This window comes from Oryzias latipes, chromosome 7, assembly GCF_002234675.1.
Source record: "Oryzias latipes chromosome 7, ASM223467v1".
NCBI lineage: Eukaryota > Metazoa > Chordata > Actinopteri > Beloniformes > Adrianichthyidae > Oryzias > Oryzias latipes.
This window is the reverse complement of record NC_019865.2, coordinates 7202269-7227551: the sequence shown is the minus strand read 5'-3', so window position 1 is coordinate 7227551 and position 25283 is coordinate 7202269. Positions and strand designations below refer to the sequence as shown.

Genomic DNA, 25283 nt, shown 5'->3' with positions numbered 1-25283 from the left:
CCCATAGGAAATGGTTTACTTCCAGCTGAAGTCATGAAGTCAACTCAGTCGCCATTTTTTCACAATACAGACGACGCCATGTTGGATGGAGCCAGATGACGTCAGAAAGCAGTTATTGGTCCAAATAGGTCTGAGTTAATGTTTCTATGGCAACCGCTCTCACCTATCAGAGATAGGAAGATTTTGCAAAGCGGGCTATGCAAAATCTAAAAAAACATTTTGAACATTTGACATGAGAGCACATGTTATTAAGACATCTGATTGGCCAGTTCATAACTTGAAAACCTTGCACTACATAAAACGTGTCAGGAAAAAAAATTAGGATTTGCAAGAAAATGTTAAACAAAAAGTATTAGAACAAGAACGGTAATTCTGACAAATATTAGGGGTGTCACGATTCTCCAAATCCTCGATTCGATTGCATTTCGATTCTAAGGTCACAGTTCGATTCGATTCTCGATTTTTACATTTATTCTTTTTTAAAGCACAAATTGTAATTTTTCAAACTAGACTTTAATGCAATATATCTGACCTTTGTTTGCAATGTACCACACTACATGGTCAAATTTAAAACTAACAATAACTTATATCTTTAGTCAATTGAAAACTTAAAATAAACTGCCATCCAGATATATTATTAGATTTAGATAGATTATATGTCAAATGTGGAATTTCAAAGTAAAATCCAATTGAAATCATGTATGAATGCATTAATGCCATATGTTGACAGAGCTTTAAAATGAAAACTCCTAGTTTCCACAGACTCATTTCACTTCTCACTTATAGTATCCCACCTGGTGAGTTCACAAAAAAAGTTTCAGATAGATCTGATGTGGAATTTCAAAATAAAACCCAATTGAAATCTGTTATTACATCGTTATCGTCACATGTTGACAATGGTGTAAATTGAAAACTCCTAGTTTCCACAGACTCATTTCACTTCTCACTTATAGTATCCCACCTGGTGATGTCACAAAAAATTTTTCAGAGGGATCTGATGTGGAATTTCAAAATAAAACCCAATTGAAATCTGTTATGACCGCATTATCGGCACATGTTGAGAGAGCTGTAAATTGAAAACTCCTAGTTTCCACAGACTCATTTCACTTCTAACTTATAGAGACCCACCTGGAGATGCCATAAGAAAGTTTCATAGGGATCTGATGTGGAATTTCAAAATAAAACCCAATTGAAATCTGTTATTACAGCATTATCGCCACATGTTGACAGAGCTGTAAAATGAAAACTCCTAGTTTCCACAGGCTCATTTCACTTCTCACTTATAGTAGCCCACCTAGTGAGGCCACAAAAAAAGTTTCAGCAGGATCTGATGTGGAATTTCAAAATAAAACCCAATTGAAATCTGTTATTACATCGTTATCGTCACATGTTGACAATGGTGTAAATTGAAAACTCCTAGTTTCCACAGACTCATTTCACTTCTCACTGATAGATAACCACCTGGTGATGTCACAAAAAAAGTTTCAGATAGATGTGATGTGGAATTTCAAAATAAAATCCCAGTGAAATCTGTTATTACAGCATTATTGCCACATGTTGACAAATCTGTAAATTGAAAACTCCTAGTTTCCACAGACTCATTTCACTTCTCACTTATAGTATCCCCCCTGGTGATGCCACAAAAAAAGTTTCAGCAGGATCTGATGTGGAATTTCAAAATAAAACCCAATTGAAATCTGTTATGACCGCTTTATCGGCACATGTGGAGAGAGCTGTAAATTGAAAACTCCTAGTTTCCACAGACTCATTTCACTTCTAACTTATAGAGACCCACCTGGAGATGCCATAAGAAAGTTTCATAGGGATCTGATGTGGAATTTCAAAATAAAACCCATTAGAAGTCTGGTATAAATGCGTTATCGCCATATGTTGACAGAGCTGTAAAATGAAAACTCCTAGTTTCCACAGACTCATTTCACTTCTCACTTATAGTATCCCACCTGGTGAGTTCACAAAAAAAGTTTCTGATAGATCTGATGTTGAATTTCAAAATAAAACCCAATTGAAATCTGTTATTACATCGTTATCGTCACATGTTGACAATGGTGTAAATTGAAAACTCCTAGTTTCCACAGACTCATTTCACTTCTCACTTATAGTATCCCACCTGGTGAGGTCACAAAATAAGTTTCAGCACGATCTGATGTGGAATTTCAAAATAAAACCCAATTGAAATCTGTTATTACAGCATTATCGCCACATGTTGACAGAGCTGTCAAATGAAAACTCCTAGTTTCCACAGAGTCATTTCACTTCTAACTTATAGAGACCCACCTGGAGATGCCATAAAAAAGTTTCATAGGGATCTGATGTGGAATTTCAAAATAAAACCCATTAGAAGTCTGGTATAAATGCGTTATCGACATATGTTGACAGAGCTGTAAAATGAAAACTCCTAGTTTCCCCAGACTCATTTCACTTCTCACTTATAGTATCCCACCTGGTGAGTTAACAAAAAAAGTTTCAGATAGATCTGATGTGGAATTTCAAAATAAAACCCAATTGAAATCTGTTATTACATCGTTATTGTCACATGTTGACAATGGTGTAAATTGAAAACTCCTAGTTTCCACAGACTCATTTCACTTCTCACTTATAGTATCCCACCTGGTGATGTCACAAAAAAATTTTCAGAGGGATCTGATGTGGAATTTCAAAATAAAACCCAATTAAAATCTGTAATTACAGCATTATCGCCACATGTTGACAGAGCTGTAAAATGAAAACTCCTAGTTTCCACAGAGTCATTTCACTTTTAACTTATAGAGACCCACCTGGAGATGCCATAAAAAAAGTTTCATAGGGATCTGATGTGGAATTTCAAAATAAAACCCAATTGAAATCTGTTATTACAGCATTATCGCCACATGTTGACAGAGCTGTAAAATGAAAACTCCTAGTTTCCACAGAGTCATTTCACTTCTCACTTATAGTATCCCACCTGGTGAGCTCACAAAAAAAGTTTCAGCACGATCTGATGTGGAATTTCAAAATAAAACCCAATTGAAATCTGTTATTACAGCATTATCGCCACATGTTGACAGAGCTGTAAAATGAAAACTCCTAGTTTCCACAGACTCATTTCACTTCTCACTTATAGTATCCCACCTGGTGAGTTCACAAAAAAAGTTTCAGATAGATCTGATGTGGAATTTCAAAATAAAACCCAATTGAAATCTGTTATGACCGCATTATCGGCACATGTTGAGAGAGCTGTAAATTGAAAACTCCTAGTTTCCACAGACTCATTTCACTTCTCACTTATAGTATCCCACCTGGTGAGTTTACAAAAAAAGTTTCAGATAGATCTGATGTGGAATTTCAAAATAAAACCCAATTGAAATCTGTTATTACAGCATTATCGCCACATGTTGACAATGGTGTTAATTGAAAACTCCTAGTTTCCACAGAGTCATTTCACTTCTCACTTATAGTAGCCCACCTAGTGAGGCCACAAAATAAGTTACAGAGGGATCTGATGTGGAATTTCAAAATAAAACCCAATTGAAATCTGTTATTACAGCATTATCGGCACATGTTGACAGAGCTGTAAAATGAAAACTCCTAGTTTCCACAGACTCATTTTACTTCTCAATGATAGATATCCACCTGGTGATGTCACAAAAAAAGTTTCAGCAGGATCTGATGTGTAATTTCAAAATAAAACCCAATTGAAATCTGTTATTACAGCATTATCACCACATGTTGACAAAGCTGTAAAATGAAAACTCCTAGTTTCCACAGACTCATTTCACTTCTCACTTATAGTATCCCACCTGGTGATGCCACAAAAAAAGTTTCAGCAGGATCTGATGTGGAATTTCAAAATAAAACCCAATTGAAATCTGTTATTACAAAATTATCACCACATGTTGACAAAGCTGTAAAATGAAAACTCCTAGTTTCCACAGACTCATTTCACTTCTCACTTATAGTATCCCACCTGGTGATGCCACAAAAAAGTTTCAGATGGATCTGATGTGGAATTCCAAAATAAAACCCAATTGAAATCTGTTATTACAGCGTTATTGTCATATGTTGACAATGGTGTAAGATGAAAACTCCTAGTTTCCACAGACTCATTTCACTTTTTACTTATAGTATCCCACCTGGTGAGGTCACAAAAAAAGTTTCAGAGGGATCTGATGTGGAATTTCAAAATAAAACCCAATTGAAATCTGTTATTACAGCATTATTTCCACAAGTTGACAGAGCTGTGAAATGAAAACTCCTAGTTTCCACAGAGTCATTTCACTTCTCACTTATAGTATCCCACCTGGTGATGTCACAAAATATGTTTTAGATGGATCTGATGTGGAATTTCAAAATAAAACCCAATTGAAGTCTGGTATGCACGCGTTATCACCATATGTTGACAGAGCTGTGAAATGAAAACTACTAGTTTCCACAGAGTCATTTCACTTCTTACTTATAGTATCTCACCTGGTGAGTTCACAAAAAAAGTTTCAGATAATTCTGATGTGTAATTTCAAAATAAAACCCAATTGAAATCTGTTATTACAGCATTATCGCCAACTAATGACAATGGTGTAAATTGAAAACTCCTAGTTTCCACAGACTCATTTCACTTCTCACTCATAGTATCCCACCTAGTGACGCCACAAAATAAGTTTCAGAGGGATCTGATGTGGAATTTCAAAATAAAACCCAATTGAAATCTATAATAAATGCGTTATCGCCATATGTTGTCAAAGCTGTAAAAGGAAAACTACTAGTTTCCACAGAGTCATTTTACTTTTCACTGATAGTATCCCACCTGGTGATGTCACAAAATAAGTTTCAGAGCGATCTGATATGGAATTTCAAAATACAATCCAATTCTAATCAGTTATAAATGCGTTATTGCCATATGTTGACAATGGTGTAAAATGAAAACTGCTAGTTTCCACAGTCATTTAACTTCTCACTTATAGTATCCCACCTGGTGATGTCACAAAATAAGTTTTAATTGGATTTGATGTGGAATTTCAAAATAAAACCCCTTAAAAATCTGGTATACATGTGTCATTGTCATAAGGTGACAAAGTTGTAAAAAGCTGGGTTTTAGTAATTCCACATCAGATCTATGTGAAACTTATTTTGTGATATCACCAGGTGGGATACTATAAGTGAGAAGTGAAATAACTCTGTGGAAACTAGCAGTTTTCATTTTACAGCTTTGTCAACATATGGCGATAACATATTTATGCCTGATTTCAATTGGGTTTTATTTTGAAATTCCACATCAGATCGTGCTGAAACTTTTTTGTGGCCTCACAAGGTGGGTCTCTATAAGTGAGAAGTGAAATGAGTCTGTTGAAACTAGGAGTTTTCAATTTACAGCTTTGTCAACAAGTGGCTATAATGATATAATTACAGATTTCACTGGGATTTTATTTTGAAATTCCACATCAGATCTATCAGAAACTTTTTTTGTGGCCTCACCAGGTGGGATACCCTAATTGAGAAGTGAAATGAGTCTGTGGAAACTAGGAGTTTTTATTTTACAGCTCTGTCAACATATGGCGATAACGCATTTATACCAGACTTCTAATGGGTTTTATTTTGAAATTCCACATCAGATCGTGCTGAAACTTATTTTGTGGCCTCACTAGGTGGGATACTATGAGTGAGAAGTGAAATGAGTCTGTGGAAACTAGGAGTTTTCAATTTACACCATTGTCATTAGTTGGCGATAATGCTGTAATAACAGATTTCAATTGGGTTTTATTTTGAAATTACACATCAGAATTATCTGAAACTTTTTTTGAGACCTCACCAGGTGAGATACTATAAGTGAGAAGTGAAATGAGTCTGTGGAAACTAGGAGTTTTTATTTTACAGCTCTGTCAACATATGGCGATAACGCATTTATACCAGACTTCTAATGGGTTTTATTTTAAAATTCCACATCAGATCCCTATGAAACGTTTTTTATGGCATCTCCAGGTGGGTGTCCATAAGTTAGAAGTGAAATGAGTCTGTGGAAACTAGGAATTTTCAATTTACAGCTCTCTCAACATGTGCCGATAATGCGGTCATAACAGATTTCAATTGGGTTTTATTTTAAAATTCCACATCAGATCCCTATGAAACTTTTTTTGTGACCTCACCAGGTGGGATACTATAAGTGAGAAGTGAAATGAGTCTGTGGAAACTAGGAGTTTTCAATTTACAGCTTTGTCAACATGTGGCAATAATGCTGTAATAACAGATTTCAATTGGGTTTTATTTTGAAATTCCACATCAGATCCTGCTGAAACTTTTTTTGTGTTATCACCAGGTGGGATACTATAAGTGAGAAGTAAAATGAGTCTGTGGAAACTATGAGTTTTCATTTTACAGCTCTGTCAACATGTGCCGATAATGCTGTAATAACAGATTTCAATTGGGTTTTATTTTGAAATTCCACATCAGATCGTGCTGAAACTTTTTTTGTGGCCTCACCAGGTGGGATACTATAAGTGAGAAGTGAAATGAGTCTGTGGAAACTAGGAGTTTTCAATTTACAGCTTTGTCAACATGTAGCGATAATGCTGTAATAACAGATTTCAGATGGGTTTTATTTTGAAATTACACATCAGAATTATCTGAAACTTTTTTGGGAAACTCACCAGGTGGGATACTATAAGTGAGAAGTGAAATGAGTCTGTGGAAACTAGGAGTTTTCATTTTACAGCTCTGTCAACATGTGGCGATAACGCATTTATACCAGACTTCTAATGGGTTTTATTTTGAATTTCCACATCAGATCCCTCTGAAACTTATTTTGTGGCCTCACTAGGTGGGATACTATGAGTGAGAAGTGAAATGAGTCTGTGGAAACTAGGAGTTTTCAATTTACACCATTGTCATTAGTTGGCGATAATGCTGTAATAACAGATTTCAATTGGGTTTTATTTTGAAATTCCACATCAGATCCTGCTGAAACTTATTTTGTGACATCACCAGGTGAGATACTATAAGTGAGAAGTGAAATGAGTCTGTGGAAACTAGGAGTTTTTATTTTACAGCTCTGTCAACATATGGCGATAACGCATTTATACCAGACTTCTAATGGGTTTTACTTTGAAATTCCACATCAGATCCCTCTGAAACTTTTTTATGGCATCTCCAGGTGGGTCTCTATAAGTTAGAAGTGAAATGAGTCTGTGGAAACTAGGAGTTTTCAATTTACAGCTCTGTCAACATGTGCCGATAATGCGGTCATAACAGATTTCAATTGGGTTTTATTTTGAAATTCCACATCAGATCCCTCTGAAACTTTTTTGTGGCATCACCAGGTGGGATACTATAAGTGAGAAGTAAAATGAGTCTGTGGAAACTAGGAGTTTTTTTCCTAAACATAAGTCAACATTACAGTAAATCCTCTTCAACATATGGTTTTAATTTCGTCTCTAATTGATAATTCACCTGAAACATATACTAAAATATACACATATAAATATATAGTTATATACAGGGAGGGGGGCTTATGTGTAAATATATACATATGAGTATAATGACAGTTCCTACTTTTTGCATTTAATCGAATGAAGGCTTTCTTGCACTTACCGCAATGTATGTAAAAAAGCGGCACACCGTTTTCGAGAGAGGGCTCACTTGACAGCCGTTCGACGAGAGAGGGCTGGCTTGACACCAGTAAATTTGCGCACCTTTGCCAGCTTTGCCTAAAACCGCTGCTACTACGCCCCCCCCCCCCCCCCCCCCCCCGCATCTGCATCTGGGCGCGCCCCACTATTTGAGAAGATCTGATTTAACAGATAAATAAATCTATGTTTTTATGGTTCCTGCGGAGACGCCCTGCCATGTTATCATGCTGCCAGTGAGAAAATATGGTACACGCATAGCACAGCTTGCAAACAGTTGTTTTTTTTTTTTTTTTTCGACGACCACGACGCGAACGTTGTCAACGTAACTCACTGGAAATCCAAAATATTTCCACACCAGCGACTTCAGTGAAAGAGGAGGGGATTCGAGTTCTGTCGAAGGGTCTCCTGCAGTTACCATGCTATCTTTTGAGCGGCTGTTAGGAGGTTGACTCGCAGCACTTCAACACAAGTGTTTTTTCCGCTTGGCAAGTAACCGGACGCAACATGGGGGCGTGGCAGCATCGACGATTCCATTTTTTAATTCGAAGTTCGAGACTGTGACGTAATTTCGATCGATTTCGATTTTAAATCGAAATCGTGACACCCCTAACAAATATCATATATTATAATTATTAGCTGTTTATCTGATGATATGAATTGTTTTTTTTTTGGCTTCTTGGATCCAGCGGGTACTTCCTGTTTAGAACGTTATGGGGAGGGGGTCACTCCGTCCAGATCTAATATATAGTCACAACCTGCAACAGCTTGTTGAGTTTAAGGGGCAAATTGGCCACAGCTGTAAACCTCAGCTGCCAAAAATGTCCAAAAGGATGCTGAGAATGACGATGAATAAAGTTGGTATTAAATTAGCATATTTCTATTGTCATAGGTCATAAAATCTGTCTAAAAGTTTGAGTAATGTGAGAATGTCGTGTCCACAAGGTTTATTGTATTAGTTAATGATCACATGTTTCCACTAGACCAGGTACTGCCTGAAATCCTTTTCGTCATTTTCATGTGTCATGTGTTGTTATACTGCATGACACAACCTGCTCCATGAGTTCAGTTTCAAATGAAAACCTCCCCTCTTATTCTTCCTTTGCTACCCTCCTTGAAGTAGGACACGCTACTATGAAGCATGTGTCAGGTATGTGGTTAAAGCAACAAAATAACTTAAAATATTGCTTCAAAATGCATAGAATAATGTAATACATAATCATTATGATAATAATGAGGATTTTCTGTCACAATAGTGACCCAACGGGTGCTAATGAGTGGCTTCTGACTTTTTCTTTAATGGATAATAAGTTTAGTTGTAACATTTAGATGACAACGTCTTGCTAGATTTTCTTTCTTAATGTGGTAACAGGTCACAAGGAAGTGTCAGAGGGCTTCACCCAACCATTCGCAGAGAGGAACCCGGGGGTGCCAACAGCGACGATGAGCGAGGTTCAGGTGATTACTTCAGCGGTGACGAGTTTCATGAAGATGACATCATGCTCTCAAAGGACAGGTAAACCTTCACGACTGACCAGACCCGTTTTCTTTACTCTAACAGCAAAATGAAACGGTTCTTACTATTCGTTGTCATGACTCATGCTGAAGAACTGAAGCTCGTATCAATACCGTTTCCTTCCTTTCACAACATTTTTAGTCTTATAATTTATTTGTTCGTCCTTTTCTTTGTTTTGTTTTTTTCAAAGACTGATCTGCATGGACTATAGTGATGAAGCAGAGGGAGATTATGAGGTTTTCAGAGATGCGTGTCAGCCTGATGGTTTCTATGACGATGATGACAAACAGCTTATCTGCCAACATGAAAGACGATCACCTAGAAGATGGTTTTTACCCTCTCCTCAAGGTAAGCATTTCTTTCAGTCTGAATTAATGAACTATTTTATTCATCAATGTATTCTTGATTATTTTTCAGTTAATATTTGTTTTTTTCACATTTTAGCTTTGTGGAAAATACCAGGTTTACATTATAAACATTGTTTAAGTGTACATTATAAGTAGTCATTTTATTTGTTTTGTTTTCAGCCTCCAACACACCAACATTTAGTTTTGAGTGTCTTCGCAGAAGAAGTAGTATAGATGATGCTCCCTCCTCTCCATCATGCACTGCTCTTCCGCTCCACCTGATGCAGCAACAGGTACACTTCTGCTGAAAATTGTTAGGATTTCTCATTGCCTGAAGTGGTGTTATCGCTGTTCTGTCTTTCCTCAGGTGATGGCAGTAGCTGGTATTGATGCCAGCAGAATTTCTCGGCCTTCTCCGACAAGGTCGCTTCGCTCCTGGGCAACGCCTCCAGCCTCCCCCAGCAGTCGTGACTGCTCTCCCTGCTACACGCCACTCATACAGGTCTAAACCCCCTGGTGCTTGTTCTTAGATTTCAAAGTGATGATCGCCTTTTGTGGAAGAACGTTAGTAACCACAATAGCAATATGTCTTATGGCTGGAAAATGTATTTTGTCTCTCTAGTTGGTTTCCATGTTCAAAGTCCAAAACCTTCTTTTACTTGTTTGTTCCTCTTCAAACTAAAAGCCTTGTGTGGTTGCCATGAAATAAATTAAATAAAATGTACAGTATGCTAGGAAACCTTTACATAAATTATAATAACAAAGTCAAAAATGCTTGTGTAAGTGTTTTGAAATGATGTTGTTGAATCAAATGTCTACAATTTGTCAATCTTGTGGGCTCAGGTGGACTGGCGAAGCTCTGGGAGTGTGGGAAGCATCCCTGGATTAGTAAAGAGGAGCTCCTGGTACACAGACCGCCAGGATGGCGCTCACAGCTGCTGCCATTCTCCATCGCGTCTGCAGCTTCCTGCAGAAAACTGTGCAAATGTTCTGCAGAACAGAGGCAGTGCTAACAGTCTGGTTGAAGCTGTAAGTAAACTGTATTGCATGTCTAGACGTTTTTTTTTTTTTGTCACAAAGGAAATGGTTCAGATCACCCCAAAGTTATATTTGAATTGCCAGAAGTCGCTAATCATAAAATAAATTATTTATCCAAAGTGAAACCTGAAGATAATGGTGTTTGCTGCCATCATTTCATTAAAAAATACATTTTCGTGATTATTCAACCTAATTCTTCAGAGGCAGTGCTAGTTTTTTGAGGCAGACTTTTAAATCAAATTTGTTAAATTTGTTCCAGGTGCTGATCTCCGAGGGTTTAGGTAAATATGCCAGGGACCCCAGATTTGTGTCTGCGACCAAACATGAGATTGCAGACGCCTGTGAGATGACCATCGATGAAATGGAGAGTGCAGCCAGTAACCTGCTGAATGGAAGTATGGCAAACGGCAGCAGTGAAGGAGCAGGGGACGCTGGCTCAGACTCCGTCACACAGCTGAGGGACCACAGTGTGCGCGACTACAGCGACGAGGAGCCGTACGTGGCCGTCAGATGTGAGGAGGACTTAACAGATGAAATGATATGCATCACTTCACTATAGCAGCGGCCCACAAACTTTCTTTTTCAAGACTCATTTTTTATTTAACAGCAAAGCGACCTCCATTCAGGAGCAAAATACACAAAAATGGAAGGCAGATGAGAACAAAAGTGCCTTGTTTTTTTCGTCCTGTTGGTGGAAGACCAACAATGGTCATATGTTTGTGGAGATCTGAAACTACAATTTATGAATTTACCCGTCAGCTGGTTACTTGTTGCACAAAAATTCAAGCCACTTTAGTAAAATTGTTTGAAATTTGTATCTTTATGATTCAGCGAGGAGCTTTTTTTTTTGTTTCTTTCAAAGTTGGCTGAGGATCAAACTGAGCTCTAATGTGTTTCCCACTGCAGCTTCGGGTCAGTCCCGCTATGATAGTGGGCCTGTGTTTGTTCTGCTGCAGTACCAGTCATGGACTGTTGATACACTTTTAAAAGCCAACCTAAACGTGCCCACCACTCCATTATGTGAACCCGAGAAAACACAAATGAAGTAATTTTGTTCAAAAGTTGTTTTTCCCCCTAAGACTTTTTAAAACCTTAACATCTCCATGGTTTTTAGGCAGCTCCTGGCTTCAGTGCCGAGTGCTAAAGGTTGAGTCAGCGCTGCAGTTTTGAAGCTAGAGACAGATGACAGACCCCCCCAACCCACCTCAGTGCAGTCTGCCACTGCATGTTGCCAGCATCTGGAGGAAAACACTCTGTGATCACCACATCCAGCTCTCCAGCTGCCGGTTACAACAGCCACTGTCTGCTCGGCCAAAATGATGTGTGTGTGAAATCAGGTCACATGTACTTCAGTCTTTTCCAGTGTTGCAACTCTAGTTGAGCTGGAAATGTTTTGTTAGGAACAAAAAACAAATAAAAAGGATTTCATTTATTTAAAGCAACCAACAATAAACAAAACCCTAATCTATCAAGTTTTGGATTTCTTTTTTATGGGCACTTCAGTTTTCTCAGTCAAAAATAACAAAGAAATTGTGATGTTAGACACTAAAGCCAAAACAGAGAAAGATGGTCACACCCCGAATTCCTGAAAAGCACAAGTGAAGTTGGGACTTTTTTGGCTTGTGCGCTATTTGTTTTAAAATGTCTATTCTTAAGAATAAATAAAGATTTTTCTAATTTAACTAAATCTTTAAGTCCCACTCCCATCAACTTTTGATCTACTGTTAAAGCGTTCCCAGTGGTCTTTTAATTATGACTATGCCGATTTTGAGCCAGATGCCAGCTCAGATGAAAAATATTAAGCCGCACATGGATTTCTTTGTATGTTGTAAGTTCTTTGTCAGACCTACAAGCTTTTTCCTACTGCATTTTTTGTCTGCTCCTGATTCACAACGATTCGAATAAAGAAATACTCAAAAATTCTATTTTAATCTTACATTATTTTAAATGTCCTCCATTATGAGAAAAATGCCACACAAACATGTTAAAAACACGATTTTCATTGGAGTGGGTCTTAAATCTCACCAAAAGCTGCCGGGTCTTTGCTACAGTTTTTTACCTGTGAGATACAAGTCACCAAAGAAAATGTAGTATTTTTGATAAATGAAAGTCAATTTGAAGCCCTGCAGTGAATTCAGAACCATGCACATGGAAATCATTGCATTACTCTGATTCTAACTTGAAAATTAGATGACATATCGGTTTAAATAGACTTAGTCCTAAGGCATATTCTCCTGTCTCTGCTCATTGACACAATCCAACTTTGTCTCCCTTTTCTCATGTAATTTCCTTTCGTTCTAGTGTAATTGGTACTTTTAGATGAACACAATCAATTGTCTTTGTAAACCAGAATATGCAATGCATGCTTTCCCTTTTGAAGTCAAGAAAATCCCTTCATACTGAGAAATATAATGTTCGATAATTATTTTTAAGACTTAATATGTTTATGCATTTGTAAACACTTTACTGCCATTGTTCAATAGCATTTCAAATTTTTAATTTCTGCCATGGCAGAAACCACAGGTTTCTTTTTTTATTGGTGAAGCAAATGTTTTTTTTTTACAGGAAAAAAGCATTTGTTTGCTTTAACAGTCCAAAGTGTGGTATCAATGCCTCCTCATTTCCAGTCATTTTTTACTTTCATTGGAATTCAGGGGCTAAACTGAAGTGAATGCGTTATTTTCTTATATTTCCATGAACAAAAATGTTTTAATGACTCATGTATATCCAAACAGATCATTTTATGAGTAATTTAAAACAGCTCAACATAAAGTGACTTATCTAATATTTCTCCAAACAATAACTGAGTGAATGTGTTTGGGGAAAGACATCATCGTTCCAAGCTGCTGACTTTCGTTTATAGGCGTTTCTTTTTGCTTTGGAACCGGTTTCTGTGCAGAGGAAAAACAAGATCATCTGTGAGTCAGATGGCCACTCAACTACAAATTTGTTTCTACTGGTACTTAAAAAAGAAAAAGCCCACGGATATAGAAGTCAACTGTACGTTTTAAAAGCACCACCATAGTGAAAGATGATTATTTTCTTTTTTAAATATATGATTGGATCTTTGTAACAAAAGGGCTTCTTAAAATCAAAAACCTGTAAAGATGTTTAAATAAAAGGAATTTTATTCAGCTCATTCAAGGTAAAAAAACAAAAAAAAAACCTTATTAAAAGATTGCAGTTGGATGTTTGATGTACAGAAAATGTACATTCATGTCGGGGTCTGCACTCTCTGTAAATGAGCCCACTCCTTAGGCTGGCCTAAACGCTTCAAAGGGCAAAGATTGCTGAAAAGAGAGAATGATGCATTTTCAAACAGCATGTAATTCAAACTGGTGGCGAAATGTTTTTACCTCTCCCACTATCCAGGTCTGATAGCTTCAGGGAAACAGCGGCAGCATTTGCACAAAATAGAATTTTAAAGAAATTGGCTCAAGGTTTCTTTTGGGGGGGAGGGGGTTTGCTTCAGTTTAGCTACCTCAAGTGTCGCCTCAAATTTATTGATGCAGTTACATAGATCAATACTAGAAAATTGAATTGTATTTTTTGCAAAGGAAGCCAGTAATTCCATTATATTGATTGATTACATTTGTAACTCGTTTAGGAAAAAATCTTGAAGATTTAATTTACAATAAGCCATAATTGGAAGAAGCTGTAAGAAGAAAAAATGCTTTATTGGGACACAGGGGAGAGGGACTCGAGCTGAGAGTCTATACAGGAATAAAATAAAATTTTTTCCTAACCAGCTTTTTTATTCTGAAATAATTTGGCATGAGAGTTTCTTCGTCAAACTCATTTTTTAATGAATGGCAAATGGAGCAGGACGCAGATCCTCAGTGAAAGCCACCTGAACTCAGACATCTGTCTGTAGTACATCAGCACGAAATGTTTTATCAGGAAATGAAGTAAACACAAAGCTATGTTGTGCAGCACAGCTTTATTTTTTCTACTTTCCACTGCTCTACAAACTTGTGTAAAAAAAACTAACTGTAATATTTGAAAAAAAAAAAGACTTTTAACTTGAAGATTTCTTCTTTCTGCCTATTTACTGTTTAAAAAATAAAGCTCTATCTACTTTGTAGCATAAGAACTTATACCTGATAGATTTTGTACCAATAAAAACAAAAACTCTGTTTTGTACATTTGAATTTTTGCTGAAATGACATAGAACCTGCTGCGTTTTTGTAATGATCACTGCATAAAAACATACAAGGACAAAGTCACAATGATTTGTTGACATTCAGTACAAAGAAAAAAAACAACAATAAAAAAAATCTTTAAAATGAGTTATTTCCCTTTCTGGTCCATCGATCCTTTGCTCCTACATTCACATGATTAATGTTATTGCACAAACTCATTAGTAAACAATCAGAACTTCAATGATGGGTCATGATTTAGTGACTAAAAGTGACTAGAGTAAAAAAAAATCATGTGTAAAGTCAACAGTAAAATCCGCAATGATTGTCTATAATCACATGCTGAAAATAAGTCACTTACGATATAAACTGTATTGATCATTAAGCACCAATGATGAACCTTGTAATGTAAAATCAATGAAACATAAAAAAATGAAGGGAAAAGTGACTGAAGATGCATTGAGCCCTACATGGTTTCACTTTTAAGTGCCATTGAGATGATCCTGCACATACAGCATGTAAAGGAAACTGAAATGAGCATTGAAGCACACATGGAACTGCAGTGGCTGTAAACTGGAAGGCTTGCTCTGTTAATAAATGAGAAAGGCAGCTATTTCTGTTCACTGATGGGCCTAAAGTGTTTGGTTACCTTATCTTGCACCTCCTGTTTACTCCTTTCTGAAGAAACACCTCCTTACATTGTTTGGCCATTAGGACTGCCGTTTACCGTATTTGTTCAGATTTATCTGCACACACATCTGTGTGCTTTTTAAACCAAATTCACATTTCATCAGAACTGTGCGGCTTCTCTCTCCACAGAAGCACCTGTGCAGATTTCCTGTTGACATGCTGTGGGTGCAGAAAAAGCCATGATAAGAATATGTCGTTAAAATAAATGAGCCTGCAAGACTCAAGAAGGATATATAAGTTTGTGCACTGCAAAAACTGAATCTTGAGAAAAATAAAAATAAAACTTTTTCTACAAAAACTCTTATTTTCTGTTTTGCAAGACAAATAATCAAGAACATTTTTAAATGACAAAATAATCTCAGATTAATAAACATGTCTAATAGAATTTTTTTTAGACCTTGATGAGACCATTTTTCTTACCCAATTGGCAGATTTTTTTTGTTTGTTTAAAAAACATTTTCCCATTTTAAGAATTTTTGACTTCTTCTAGGCTGATATGAGTGCACATAACTGCGCTTAGACTGAAAGCTGCTAATCATTTCATTAAAATGAGTGCAAAGGCTTTCGCTGTGTGCAGCTGCAAGCTATAGTTAATCGGAAAACCATTAAGCAAAAAGTCTTGGGTTACTTGTCACATCTTCCATTTCCTGAGGTCAGTTGTTTAAAAAATCTGTCACTTTTTCAGTCTGCTTTGAAAAGGACAGCCCATCTAGTTAACATAAGCTATTAAACTACAAGCCTAAAGAGTAACTGAATGACGAAATGTTTTGGCAATGCAAATCAACAAAAGCTAATCAACTTCTTTTAAATATTCACTGAAGATCAAGTATGAGGTGTGGGGGAAAAGTCACATGAGGACAAACAAAAACAAAGGATGGCTACACTTTCACACAAGGACTTTTTGTCATAAACCCTTTAAAACTTATACTAGGCTATTTGTTATCACAGTTTGCAAGCTTCCAATTTTTCTGATAAAGCAATCTCTTTAACTGAACTCTTGTATTTTTTTTTTCATTGAGCTGTTAAATTCCTCTGGAGAAAAGAGTATGTAGTGGAATAACCTGTGGGAATTAAGGCCAGGATTTTTCCCTTCTTCCTTGTTCAAACAATTCAGTTTAGCTTAGAGATTTGTAGTTCTTCTACATAATTGCATTTTTTTTTAAATATTAATAATTTTCATTTGTAATTTGAGGCAATTCAGTTTGCATGAAATGAAAAGGGCTCACATTTAAAGATTACTTCCCATTATAAGACTAATAATTATCATGATTACTTGTGGATCTGCGGATGAAGCTATCAACTGTCTCTGACCCAACCTTTACCTGTCAGGTAAACAATATTAGCCCTTCAGATCATTATCTTTATTTATCTCTGTGTTTCTAACGTTGGTGGTTGGTACACAGGAACTCCTGGGTCAACAAGAGGAGGGCGACCTCTGATGATATCTGCAGCCTTCTCAGCAATCATAATGGTTGGAGCATTTAGGTTTCCACTGACGATGCTGGGCATGATGGAAGCGTCGACTACACGAAGCCGATCCAGGCCGAGAACTCGCGTGTCTGCGCCGACGACCGCCATTGGGTCTGATGGAGAACCCATCTTACAGGTGCAGGATGGGTGGTAAGCGCTGTCTGCCTTTTGGCGGACAAAAGCGTCAATTTCGGCATCAGACTGGACCTGAGGACCGGGCTGGACTTCAGGGCCTCGAAATGGATCAAATGCCTTCTGAGCAAAAATCTCTCTGGACAGTTTGACACACTGCCTGAACTCCCACACGTCAATGTCTGCAAAAAGTAAAGGTAATGAGTCTGCTATCACAAATGTTTGTCAAAAAAAAGAAGAGGCTGCTTTTTTACCCTTTAACACCAGAACTGTCACTGGCGACTCAGAAATAACACACTCTTTGACATACTGTAACTCCACAACTGTTAATGCAATCAATTTCAATCAGCTGATTCTGACGCTGACTAAAATAGCTTTTTTTCCTTCAGCAACAAAATCAGCTGATTTCTGCTGATTGGTAAGCCCTTCAATATTGTAAAGGGTTGCATATCAGTACAAAGCTGCTTTTCTCCGCTTCAGAATCCACAAGAAATTATTTTGCAAATGGTTAAAAAGTTACAGTAGTTGAAAGAATGTAAACACTGAGGCTATATCTCTAGTGTTACAAGACGTAGTAGCCAAAATTAATCAAAATATTAAAGAAATAATGGAAAATGCAGCTTTAAAAATACCTTAAAAAACATTCCTGCTAAAAAAGGTTATTTATTAGCATTTAAAAAATCTGAAACAAACTTTGAACGAGCAGATCAGCTGTGACTGAGATTTTTCTTTGTTTTTCTTCATTTATTTTGAATCTTTCATTGACACCTTGACAAGTTGACTTGTTAGGGTAAAGGTGCAATTTAAGAAAATTCTTTCTGCCTAAAGCAAAGTCCTATTGTCGTTAAAAATGTTCCACAGGGTCATGAGAGACCACTTCTTACCTGTGGAAAGATAGTTTGGCTGTAGAACTGGGTGATCTAGAGGGTTGGGGCTCTTCAGCTTTATCCACCCAATACTGGTGCTTCTCATTGGTCCAACATGCACCTACAAGGACAAAACATTCTTTATCCACCTACAAGATGCCTTTTTGTTTTCATAAATGTTTTTATTTTTAAATTGGAAAAATGCATAAACCTTTGTAAACAAGACAAGTCGAAATTCACAGTTTAACCCTTGTGCTATCTTAGACATTTTAACATTGGGAGTCGGGTCATCTAGACCCACAAGACAGTGCTCTGAACCTATTTTCTTCAATGATTTGTGATCTTTACTGGTGTCCATGGATTACATGAAATCCTCTCCACCTTTATCCACCTTTGTCATGGTAGGGAGAACACGTCAATGTAAGGGTTGGGTCATCTAAGATAACACAAGGGTTAAGTGTGCTGACTAAAATACCTGTTGAGAAATAAATATAGATGTTTCCACAAGCCAAATAAAGCCTTTTTGTTGTATTTGGCCTCAACTAACAACCATATTACTGTTTTCTTCTGAAACCCAACCAGTTTTTACTGATGCCGCTGAGTTTTTAGTGTTTTTTTTAAACAAATTAAAAACGTCTCAAACTAAGCTTGCACATGTGCTCTGCTTAAATTTAAAATCAAGTTTTTGGTGTTTTTAACATTCTTGTGACCTTTTTCTAATGATGGATAACAAATATTAAGGAAACTAAGCTCAAAATTACATCTCTGAGTAATTACATGTCTAAGACCACTGGTGAGGCTTTTAAAATAGAATAAAATTTGATTGGAGTGGGTCTTTAAAAAGCAACTGCCTCAGCATTTGTAATTACTTCGAACTTCCTGTTAAGTTTAAAATCAGCCATAAGAGCAGTTTTGGGTAAATTAATTCTAAAAAGTAATTGATTACTTTACTTAGTTACTGGATCAAAATACTAATTAAATTACTTTATTAAGTAATTACATTACTCTATTCATTACCTATTTGAAAATTCATTACTCGTTATTTTACTTTTTTACCTGTCATACACGGTAAAAACATTTAACTTTATTTTTAAAGCAAAGAACTGGTATGAATGTAGTTTAAGACAGACGCTGGTTTCCTGAGAATTCAGCCAACATTGTGAAAAATGACACAAAACAAGTTACGACACACATGCGGTGAGTGAGATGAACCTGTTACTCCTTTATCTAAACCTATCAGATCTGATATAAGCCACTCTTTAGAAAGCACAAAGAATTGTTAAATGCCTCCATGTTCATTTTCATTCACCTTTGGTATTCCATTTCAACGAGTTGCACCTTTCTTTCTATGTCTACCCTTTGTGCAAAGTTCTGCACTGCGAGTCTAATGGACGACCCCCCCCCCCCCCCCCTCTGCGGAGCACATTGAGCGCTGACTCATATTGACGCAGAGACGCAGACAGGTGTAGCTTAGAGAGAAAAAAGGTGAAATATTATAGGAAGGAATTAAATTTCTGTAATTCGTTACTTTGTAATCCGTTACCCCCAACACTACATAAGATCAAGTGCAAGTGAAACAGCAGCTATATGTCCCTGAGATGCCAGTGGTCTCAGTTTAGTTGTCCTCTTCGTTCCCACTGGAGGGGACTCCTAAAGCTATTCTAGCTACGAGTAAGTATGGCTACATTAGCAAGTCTGTGGAATCATTAAAACGATATCTTTTGGGTTCTGGTTCCCACTGATCGTTAGGCTTCCATTTGTGGGTGTTGGCAGAATGCTGGTGCTTCTGGGATTGTCCTGGCCTGGAGCTGATGGTCTGAACTTCCTCTCTGGCTATGTCAGAGGGATTCTCGGGCTTGCATACATGTTGAGCCGCTGGTCTGTGGCCCAGACAGGTCATGTCTCTGCCGTGAGCATCAGCACACAAAGTGTCCCTTTGTGTGCTGCCTAATGCAGAGATTTTGCAAATGGCCGTTTAAAGTGAATGCTGCAGTTTGCATGCATCATTGTGCTGTCTAAGAAGCCCAATGAAAGATAATCTATACCTCATCTCACAGACTCTTCCCAACACTTGCATCATTACTATTATAGTCATGCACAAACAATACTGCGCTGACACTTTTATTTTTATGTACAAATACTAATATCCACTTGCACAAAAACTTATACACTTGCAAAAATACTATCCAGCTCTTAATTATTTGTATAAAACGTCCTTCACTGGACTTCTTGTAGTGTTGTACTGTCCTATTTTGTTTGTATTTTTTTTTTTGTTGTGTTGTTCTCTTTTCTCATCCCAGAGGTTTATTAAACTCTATCCAACTGTGGAATTTTTAGAATTGGTTATATTTGAGCAATCAAAAAAAATCAAAAGAAGATAAACAAAAGGAACATATATCTTTACATAAACGTATCATGTTCATCCCTCATGCAGTAAAAAGGTATGAGGGATTTTTAAATAACCGGAAAGAGCTGTGCAATGGAGTCTGCAATAGTTGTTTCCAGATGTGTTTCTCAGAAACAGACTGCTAATAACTAAAAAAAAACACTTCTCTGGTAATTTCTGGGAAAAGCAATACTACTTCTGAATTATTTGTATGAGGTTACTGATTTCCAAGGAAAGTTGTGTAAATCTTCCCAAGCAATGCTTGTGTTTCTGTGTAACCAAGTTTTCTTGATTACTCTGTGTGCACAGAGCAGATAACAGTGTAGTGTTGCTAATGTTTTAAACACAAACATTTTCACTGATCCATCACTGAAGTAGAGACTTGTCTCCTGCATAAACAATAGAAAGACAAATGGTGTATAGTTCAAACATACCTGGTAGGCTTCAATCTTTGATGCAATTCGCCCATGGTCAATTACTTGTGAAGGAAGAAAGTGAAACTGAATGTCAGGGTGAGTTACGTTTGGTCGACTGCGTATAAATCCCCCACTCTCCAGATGTGCGGTTGCTCCATAACCTAGGGGGGAATCAAACCCAAACATCAGGATGAAGTTCCAGGCTCATGAGAAGAAATGAAACACAAATCTATCTGTGACTTTTGCTCCTGGCATCAAATGTTTCTGCCTTAATCAGACCTTTATCTGTCAGCTGACAAAACATGTCAGTATGCAGTAAAAAAAAGACAAAAGGCTACAAAAAAAAAAGACAGCTGCTAAACATCCAGCCACCTTTTAGCCACATGAGAAAAGATCACCAAATTGAACTAAGAGTTTTTCAAGTTCTTTGTTTTGCTGATATTAAGAATCAACCAAGACAAATCGACAAATCAAAACTCATAACTCACAACTTTTAACCCCTTGATGCCTATTGATCCAAATATGCAGCGAACCACGTTGGCTCCAAAATTACTTTAATGTAGCATCTACTTGAAAGCAAAACCATAAGTGGATTTCTTTTTCATACCTGGAAATAAATTCAGGCATCCAGAGGTTCAGGACAATGTGTGCATTTTTTAATGTGTCATTAAGTTTGTAGGCTCTCATGTTCTAGTGTCGGTGTATGTGGTTACCAGTGAACACGCTGAGCCACTCCAGGCCGATCTTAACCATGTGAAAAGGTTTTTGCGCCTTGTACAAAGTGATGGGCTGAGTGCACTGCTGCTGGACATACAGCTCCAAGTGATCCTGTAGGTTACTACCAACACCTGAGGAGAATTCACAGAAATTAATTAATCACTATTTGTTAGAGCACTTTTCATCTACACATCCTGTACAATAAGAGTTACTTGACATAAGAGACATCTCTCTCTCTCTCTCTCTCTCTCTCTCTTTCTTTCTCTCTCTCTCTCTCTCTCTCTCTCTTTCTCTCTCTCTCTCTCTGTCTCTCTCTCTCTCTATATATATATGTTAAACCAATACAAACTTCTAAGACTCAATAGAATAAAAGTCACAATAAAAGAAAAACATTAAATGGAGGAAAAGCTATCACTAATACTTTAAGGAGCCATTCAATAGATTACAAATATAGAAAGGGTAAAAATATACAAATGATGAAACATAAATTTCATAAAATACTAAAAAGTCAACTAAATAAATTAGTTGATTAAGAAGATTGTAAATGCTAAGTTAAAGAGATGTGTCTCAATTTGCATGAAAAAATCTCCAGAGATGAACTCAAGTGAGTTCTTTCACAGATGAGGACCTCGGTACAGAAAAGAGGCCTCGCTGTGAGTCATGGTTCTCATCGAGGGTAAAGATGAGAGCAGAACCTGAGGATCTGAGAGTCCTGGAGGGTTTGTAACGACTGAGAAGATCTGATAAATGGAAGGTGCCAATCCTTTAAGACAGTTAAAAAAAGGAGAATCTTATCTTGAAGCTGACAAGCAGCCACCTTAGAGGGCTCTCTTCCTCGTATTAGTTAAAAGAAAGGAACAAATTGGTGCAAATTATTTCACTTCAAACTGGAAATATTTACAAGGACTCTCAGAATCTGTACCTGGTAAGTGCTGAACAACAGGAATGCCGAGTTCCTTCAAGTCATCTGCATTTCCCACCCCAGACAGCATGAGAAGCTGAGGGGAGTTGATGGCTCCTCCGCTCAGTATCACCTCTTTTTCTGCAAACACCTGAGCAAATATAACCAACATGTTAGCCTAAAAATTGCTTAAAAATACATGTGTTTGTCTTAAAAGATGGACACTTCTCACTTTCTTCTTTTGTCCATTTTGTGTGTATTCCACCCCAACAGCGCGACCACCATCAAACAGGATCCTGGTGGCCACACAGCGAACCTCAGTCTTTAGGTTGGGTCGGCTCAGGACGGGTCTGAGGTAGGCGCTAGCCGTGCTCCATCTCTTCCCTGGAGATTTTAGAAAAGTAAAAGAGAGTGGAACCCACTACTTACTTAGGTTCACTGTGGGAGGCTTTGGCTGCACTGAAATGCTTGCAAAGCTGTAATTTGACTTTAAAACCCATTTAAATAAGCAAGAGCAAAAAAACTAAAAAGTCCTGGACTGATAAGTAAACTTCTCGTAATCAGTAAAAATATTAGCGGAGCTTTTTCTCACAGTTGCATTATCAGCAGTTTTTTGATATTTTTATTTATTTAAATATAATAGATTTTAAATATCTGTTTATTAAACTTTTTTCAAGTTACTTATTTTTAAATGGAATTGCAGACGGATGTGAAAGCTTGTGCTTTTTTAACGTAATAACTTAGAACAGGCTTACAAACCATAATCCAGAGAGAGCCGCAAGGTCCAACCTCAACATTTGAGAAAAATACGCTTTATCCATGTTTTTGTGGTCATTAGGAAAATCATTAATAAAATTTTGCCTTTAACTAATCACAATAATTTAATTCTATTACAGTTATATTTTTCTCTGTTTAAACTTATTTTGCTTTTGACAGCAGCACATACAAGTTCTTTTCAAAATAAAATATACTTTGTGTCAAATAAGATCCTCCTGCTGAAGCAGATTAATTTGTATAAAAAAAGAAAATCAAGTAATACATTTAAACATCGTTTTTCTACTTTTACTATTGAATATAAACACAACAACATAGGTGTAAAATCCCCTTTTTTTAATCTTTTCATCTAAATGAAAATATATTTGAAGAACTTTGCCTCTGAACAGCGACATAGAGCCACTTTATTTCCTCAAAAATGTGAAACACCTGCTTGACAAGGGAGGCTCTGTGGGTACTGTATTCCTTGATCTGAAACACGCCTTTGACACTATTAATCATAATGTTCTCCTTACAAAGTTAACTTATTTTAATTTCTTGAACAGTGTCCTCTGCTAAATGAAATCATTTATCCGTGACAGAAAACAAGATGTACAAATTGAAAATTCACAGCCATCATTTCCTAACTGTTCAGATGGAGTCCCTCAAGGCTCATTATTGGGGCCACTTCTATTAAGTTTGTATGTGAACAACCTGCCAGATGTATACAAGAATACAAAAATACAATTATATGCAGATGATGCAGTTCTGTATGTTCATGCCAAACAAAAGCTGAAGCAGCTGCAGTTCTGTCTGGAGCCCTGGTCCCAGTCTTTCAGTGGCTCCAAAACTCTTGCTTACATCTCAATGCTAAAAAGACGGTCTGCATAATTTTTTCACATCAGCCAAGTGGTCAATGGAGAGCGATTGGAAGTTCTAGAACAATTCAAGTATCTTGGCAAAATCTTCGATTCAAACGTAACTTTTAAAGATCATGTAAAGAAAATTTCCAATATTGTCAAATTTAATCTGTCATATTTTAATAAATTAATGTCTTCTCTGACTACTGAGGCAGCAAAGTTTCATATGCATTTAATGATTTTTAGTCAGATAACTTATTGTCTTACTACATGTTCCCAGACAAATGAAAGCACTTTGAAACTCCTCAAGTCTTCGTTTAAGAGAACCCTGAAAGTTTCCGACAAAAGGCCTCTGCGTTATCATTACTGTGACATTCTAACCAAGTATAGCATAATAATTCAATTTTATAAGTAATAAAACAAATGTTGGAACAGGCTTTAACTCGAAGGGACTGTAATGTACAAAGGCACAGGAGTGTAAATCAGAGGAACACAGTTATGGAATACACTGCCACAGCACAATAGAAACTGTGAAAACTATCCTACCTTCCATACAGCTCCTAAACAATGGCTGAAAACAAACCAGTCCTGCAGACATTGATGTCATTGTTGCTTTTCTTGGGTTTTTTAGACTCGTGTTTAATTGCAAATAACCTTTGTAAATATCTTTATCACTAATATTGCGCTACTGTTTTGTGTTGTAAATGTAATTGTTGAACCTTTTGTCCTGCCTTAGACATATTTATGTTGAAGCAGCTGCTAAAAAAAATGTTTAATATGCACTGTACTAATTCACATAAATAAAAATAAATAAAACAGACAAGACACTTTTGCACCAGAATATGTTTAAACTTAAACTTCAAAGTTCAAAAAAAAAAAAAACAGCCTTAAGTCACTATGGCTCCAAATGCCCCTACAATTGTAGCAATAAGGAGGCGCCAGAGAGTGTATAGGATGAATTCAGATTCAGCCAAAGTCTTATTGGAGATATTTTTAATCTAGTCCTATTTTGGTTCAAGCTCGTCAGACCAACTTTTTTTGTGTCGTTTCAGAGGACAAGGGAAAACACATTAGTCTCCAAACTACAAATGTAGCAAACATTCTATGGGGTAACTGGGTAACCGTTTGTGAATGTACTGTTACGTGCCGAGTCTTTTGGGGTGGATGAGCTTTCTTCTTGTTTTGGGTTATTAGTTATGTTAATTGAACGCGGTGGTATCTGGGGGGGCGATCGGCCCATCTCCTTTCTTCTAGGTTGGACGTCATTGCCTCGTCGTCCTGGTTGGCCTGTCACTCCATCTACAGCGTCGGCCCCGCCCCTCTGCGCTGGAGGCACGGACACATAAGCTGACGTGGCCCAAGCACCAGGGCGGCTGACTCTTCAGCTCGCCATTTGTGTTCTGTGCACTTATTTGTGTTTCGTTTCGGTTTTTGACACCTTA

The 25283-nt window shown here is 37.1% G+C and overlaps 2 protein-coding genes across 30 annotated transcripts in view; one reads left to right on the top strand and one right to left on the bottom strand.

The window, feature by feature from the left end:
- The window catches only part of cacna1d (calcium voltage-gated channel subunit alpha1 D), an 86743-nt gene extending 71955 nt beyond the window's left edge, over positions 1-14788 (top strand). For 26 of the 28 annotated variants that reach the window (XM_023956442.1, XM_023956439.1, XM_023956450.1 and 23 more), the window contains 7 exons: positions 8731-8760; positions 8983-9126; positions 9317-9474; positions 9654-9766; positions 9841-9975; positions 10317-10502; positions 10771-14788. In XM_023956442.1, the coding sequence (XP_023812210.1) occupies positions 8731-8760; positions 8983-9126; positions 9317-9474; positions 9654-9766; positions 9841-9975; positions 10317-10502; positions 10771-11070 (1066 nt within the window). In that variant the 3' untranslated portion in view covers positions 11071-14788. The remainder of the gene's footprint in view (positions 1-8730; positions 8761-8982; positions 9127-9316; positions 9475-9653; positions 9767-9840; positions 9976-10316; positions 10503-10770) is intronic. The other 2 variants (XM_023956440.1, XM_023956443.1) reach the window with 2 other exon arrangements.
- A 1554-nt stretch (positions 14789-16342) lies between these two features.
- Positions 16343-25283, bottom strand: part of chdh (choline dehydrogenase) — a 19488-nt gene continuing 10547 nt past the window's right edge. For both annotated transcript variants that reach the window (XM_004070331.4, XM_011476850.3), the window contains exons 5-10: positions 22461-22612; positions 22250-22379; positions 21324-21458; positions 20629-20771; positions 17827-17929; positions 16343-17124 (exon numbers count right to left, since the gene is read on the bottom strand). In XM_004070331.4, the coding sequence (XP_004070379.1) occupies positions 16706-17124; positions 17827-17929; positions 20629-20771; positions 21324-21458; positions 22250-22379; positions 22461-22612 (1082 nt within the window). In that variant the 3' untranslated portion in view covers positions 16343-16705. The remainder of the gene's footprint in view (positions 17125-17826; positions 17930-20628; positions 20772-21323; positions 21459-22249; positions 22380-22460; positions 22613-25283) is intronic.